Source organism: Glossina fuscipes, unplaced genomic scaffold, assembly GCF_014805625.2.
Source record: "Glossina fuscipes isolate IAEA_lab_2018 unplaced genomic scaffold, Yale_Gfus_2 0, whole genome shotgun sequence".
NCBI lineage: Eukaryota > Metazoa > Arthropoda > Insecta > Diptera > Glossinidae > Glossina > Glossina fuscipes.
In genome coordinates this window covers 39250064-39255382 of record NW_023998414.1, presented here as the reverse complement: position 1 = coordinate 39255382, position 5319 = coordinate 39250064, and the positions used below count along the sequence as shown (strand labels likewise).

The 5319-nt window shown below is 32.6% G+C and overlaps 1 protein-coding gene across 1 annotated transcript in view; it reads left to right on the top strand.

The window, feature by feature from the left end:
• The window catches only part of LOC119634331 (chondroadherin-like), a 5136-nt gene extending 484 nt beyond the window's left edge, over positions 1-4652 (top strand). Inside the window, exon 2 of the mRNA XM_038028411.1 lies at positions 3561-4652. Within this exon, the coding sequence (XP_037884339.1) occupies positions 3561-4652 (1092 nt within the window). The remainder of the gene's footprint in view (positions 1-3560) is intronic.
• The last annotated feature ends 667 nt before the right edge of the window (positions 4653-5319 follow it).

The window sequence follows — 5319 nt, the reverse complement described above, 5'->3', positions numbered from 1 at the left end:
AAAACATTTTATACAAAAAAATTAAACATATCTTTAAATTTTTGTATATTAAATTTACTATGACAGTGTCAATGCTTAAATTTCGTTAGTTTTTATACCCTACACCACTTGCGATAAGAGAGCATGTCAAGTTTCTGCGGAGGTATGCAACCCTCAAAATACTTGAGGTAGATACCATCGTTTATTATACCGATCTCAGTTTGTCTATCCGTCTGTTCGTCCGTCTGTCTGTCTTATTTCTTTCTGATCAACCTACAGCTTGCGATTTTTGAGATATTTTGATAAAATTTGAGACGCTGATATTTTGGTTCAATGACGAACGTTATTGAAAATGGTTCGCATTCGAACACTTTTTTGATCACTTCCCATGTAAAGATTTATTATGAAAAGTCGTTATATGAAGAGGTTGTAGGGTTGTGTAGAGCCGTGTTTCGGCTTGTTTAAAATGATGGTGATTATGTAAATCGTAAATTTTGTTTAAAAAGAAAATCTCGTAGATCGCGAAATATGTTTAAGGTTTTAATTATACGAAGGAAGCTTCTGCAACGAATTGCAGTAGAAAACGGTTCATTTCTTTTTCTAAATATTATCATAAGCTTCTGCGGTGGTCGAGCAAGAGCGCTAAGAGAAACGATCACGAATAATTAATTTTCTTTTTAATGCTTTAAGAAAAACAATTGTAGAATATTATTAACTGCTTTCCCAACATAGAAATTACTTCAAGTAATTGGTGGAGAAAGTGAATTTGCTAATTGTGTACGGCTTTGTGCAAGTCAATATATATCGTAAATTAGGAGTTATACATATATATACATATATGTGTGTGAGTGTGTGTGTGTGTACATATGTTAAAGTTCTCTCTATACCTTTTCAGGCAATTCTACATTTACTTGTTACTTGTGACGGCGTTATTTTACTAATTAAACCCATCCTGCCAAATAGTGTTTATACACAATCGTGATAAGTACTTGTATGGAATAAATAAATGTTGCATTTTCATCACCGTTGTGCAAAAATTTCTATGCACGTCCTAATTAATGCATTTTTCATAGACGAAGTGAGAATGGTTACGTGAGCTTATCAATTAGCAGATCAATCGAATGAATACGCATAACTAGCTCGATTTATAATCTCACGCGAATATTGTTGCAGTTAGCTATACCTAGTCGACTTACGTCTATCGGTGATAAGGCTAAACAAAAATAAAAAACATCCTTGGAAGCAATTCCGAGTTCGTTTACTATCATATCCTCAGAGGAAAGAAAAAATGCCAGAATTATCGATATTGAGCTCAATAATAAAACATAGATATGTTCAATCAATAACATGAGTATATGAATTTTGAAACCCTTAACGGGTTAATCGCAAAATTTCTATTGAATCCTTTCATTTTTCTTTGTCTTAAAATAGTTTTTTTTTTCAAATCTATAAGCTCTTATTGGCCGTTAATAACGCACCTCGCCATTCAACTTACCTTTTAATTTCAGTTTTCTGCGATAATTATAGCTACCTGGCATCGTATGTAAACGAACTTTCCTATATTTCACTTATGTAAATATATGTTATTAAGACCTTGAACCATCCTTCGGATGACATACACAATCGTGCATATATTTATTCCGATATATTTATTATACTATGTTTTAGGAAGCATGTATGTGTGATGGTAATAAAAAAAGTGTTAAAATGATTTACTTGAATATTTAAAAGGGCTTGATAATGAGCCTTCTTCATTACGTTAAAATGGGTGAAATCGTGCGAAGAGAAATTCAAATTTATTTTCCTGCATGAAGATGAATCAGAAACACTTAAAAAGAGTATCGGATATACGCGCACAGTTGTGAACAGTAACAGCAGATCGATCATTTCTATATACCATAAATACACTTTTATGGCTTCACTTATCTAATTGAATTAAATTGAATAAATTCAATTGTTTATTCTAGATTAGCTTGAAGTAAGCCATGGTTCATATATATAGATATTCGTTTAGGATCGTTAGATTCTTAGTTTTTGCGTTGTATAATTCATGTCGACCTTATTAGGTTACAAACGTTCTTGTACGTGCAAATCTGAAACACGTCACCTTTCGTCAGATCTTACCTTTTACGAATATTAGATTCTTAATCGTCATCGTGAAATATATCTCTCCCACCCATCAGTTAAAGTCGAAATTGCGAATATTGCCAAAGCATTTCCAAATTAGTCTTCAATTTTCTCGATCATGTATTATTTTCTTTGATGTAAGGAAACTTGGTGGAATTTACTGCTCAAGCTTTTTTGATTCAACCTTTTAAGGGTTGAGCTTACGCTACTTATATAAAACAAAACAATAATAAGCGTCGAGTTATGAGATAAACAATTTTCATAAAAAATTTCGAAAAATTATTCTTATTTACCCTATATAGAGATGTTGTTCTTCTTACTAGCAAAGTAAGTTCCTATTCCTAGTGTACAAAAACAACAATTGATTAATTTATTTAAATTATATAATTACTCCGACGGTGGGTGACGTTTCCTTTATTATTAGAGTTTCGATTTTTTTTAGATTAACTTTGTTGCTTTCGTTGGATTTCGAATCATAAATATATATATATATATATATATATATCATCAATCACAATGTATGAATAGATGTCCGTTCTAATCTACATCTAAGTCATTTTCATGTTGCAACTCTTACATATACACAAAGTGATAGTTTCACTTTAGTGCAAGTTTTCGAATTTCCTCAAACAATACAAATACTTGTCGACAATTAGAGAAAGAAGTCTTATGGCTCAAGTTGATAACATAAGCTCACATGTTAGCAAAAAAAAAAAAAAAAAAAAAAAAAAATTTTGGCTCCAGAAGTTTATTGCATTTGCAGGCAAAGTGTATTATAAGTAATTAAACAATGTGGTTTAATATTTTTTCGAGAGTCCAAGTTGTATAGAAGCATTTTAAAGGTTTTTGATAATTGCGGCCGTGTCGCTAAGTCTTTTGCCGTGTCGACAGTAATATTTTAAAATTATCGTTCCAGAGTATATTATTTGTGAGGCACTGAATGTTACGTATAGAATAATAAAGCTGGTAAATCAATATTGATTTGCTCGTCGATATGATAAATGCACACATGTATATATGTATGTGTCCACGTTGTGGATAGAAGATTTGTTTTGAGGTCGTATATGAAAATTTTTATAGCGTTTCTCAGCTAATTCAGTTGAAGTTAAATATACGTGTACAATATTTAGTGATAAAATATTTTCGTTCTTATCCTATTTACGAGTGTTGTCGACCAGTGGATACACACATCAATTTGATGTAATGGCATCAAATAGAGTTTTAGCAAAAATTCCATTTGCATAAATTAAAATTTATGTTTTAACGACTTTCATTCACACATACACACACACACACATACACACACACGAACATATATATATATATAAAACTATATTTTTGATAATAATTGTTGTGTTATCAAAATTTCTCTTTTGCCTTTACTCTCTCCATGTCTATGTTTGCCTGTCTCTATTGGCATGGGTGCCGGCATGTTTTTATATTTATATGTTTAGGTTCTCTGCAATACTGGCGGTTTGCATCACATACCATTGCGTCATTTACCAGGCAACGTTGAGCATTTATCATTGACCAAAAATCATTTTCCCATCATCAAAACCGATGCTTTTGCCGGTTTACGTGCTTTAAAAAAGCTCTCGCTCGATGGTAATAATATAACAAAAATTAAACAATTTGCATTTCGTGGCCTGCCCAGGCTCAAAGAGCTATCGATACAATATACACCGTTAAAAGCAATAGCACGTTTCGCTTTTGCTGGCCTGCAGAATCTCTCGACAATACTGCTGACACACAATCAAATCGCCACAATTGAAGCTTACGCATTTGCTGGCACATCGAATGTCAAATTGATATTGCTTACCAATAATCCATTGTTACGCATTGAAAGTTTCGCCTTCTCGAGTCTCACACAAGTGGGTCATTTGCTGCTACCGGCCGGTATACGCATTATCGAACCAGATACATTTTATGGCATGTTCACAGTGGGCTTACTCAAATTAGCTTATATGGATCTCGAGCATATAAAAGCGTTCACATTTCGTGGCCTCTCGCATGTGCTACTGCTTACCATACAAGAATCCGACTTGGGAGTGATAAACAGCGAAGCATTCGCCGGTCTAACGCATGTGGAAACATTGCAATTATTCAACAATAAGATTGATATCATCGAAGCTTTGGATTTTAATGAGACAGCTGCTATTAAGTATTTGAAATTTCACGGTAATCATTTTTTGCAAACACCTCCGTCGGAGGCCATATCTCTCGATGGCGTCCATCATTTGGAATTAGTAGACAATTACTTTCCATGCGGCTGTCAACTGCAATATTTACTTGAGAGCCCATTCGCAACGAAATCGTTCAATTCGACACGCAATCTGCTGGAGAAAAACTATTGTATATCGCCAATTGAATTAAATGGCCATTTAATGGCCGATGTAGAATACAATGCACCATGTCAGGAGCATTTATTGCAAGGCACTCTAGAATCAACGGCAGCATTACGCTGTGACAGAACAATAAAAACAATACCAGTAGTCATAGTTTGCATATCAATAAAGTTTTTGCATTTAACTATTAAATTTTCATAGCATATATAGGAAAAGCACAAATCGCATACAAGTAATTATTATTTTATTTAAATCCGCTCTCATGTTAATCCTTATTATCATCCCACAGTTTTGCATATATATATATATATATATATATCTATATATCTATATATCTACATATATATTTATATATATATATATATACATGTACATTTACATATATATACCATTAAATTTGTGTCGTCTTTTGATGTGTTTAAATCATGATTTTTTTCATTCCGCAAGGCTTATAATAAATAAAAGAAAATCTAATTAAAATATATTCGACTGTTTCTCTTTTAATTAGCATAAAATAAATAAAAGACAGGTAAAGGTATCATCATCAAGCTATAAGTGTGCGTATTTAGATTTTCGGAGGACTTGTTGGACTTCAATGCAAGCGGGTGGCAGCAATCAAAAAAAAAAAAATAAAAAAAATAAAAAGGAAAAGAAAACTGAACGACTCCTTCTAAGCCTTTTTTTTTTTCATTTATTTCAAGATGAAATTTGTTGAAACGTTTGTAACGTTAATGCATCAATGTCCATCAACCCATTGCAATGTTAATATCGGCCCATTTTTGTATCCATCGCCGTAGGAAAAGGAAAATTTAAATGTCATGTATTCCTAATCAGCGTCAAATTCCGAATCGATTTAGCGATGTCTGTC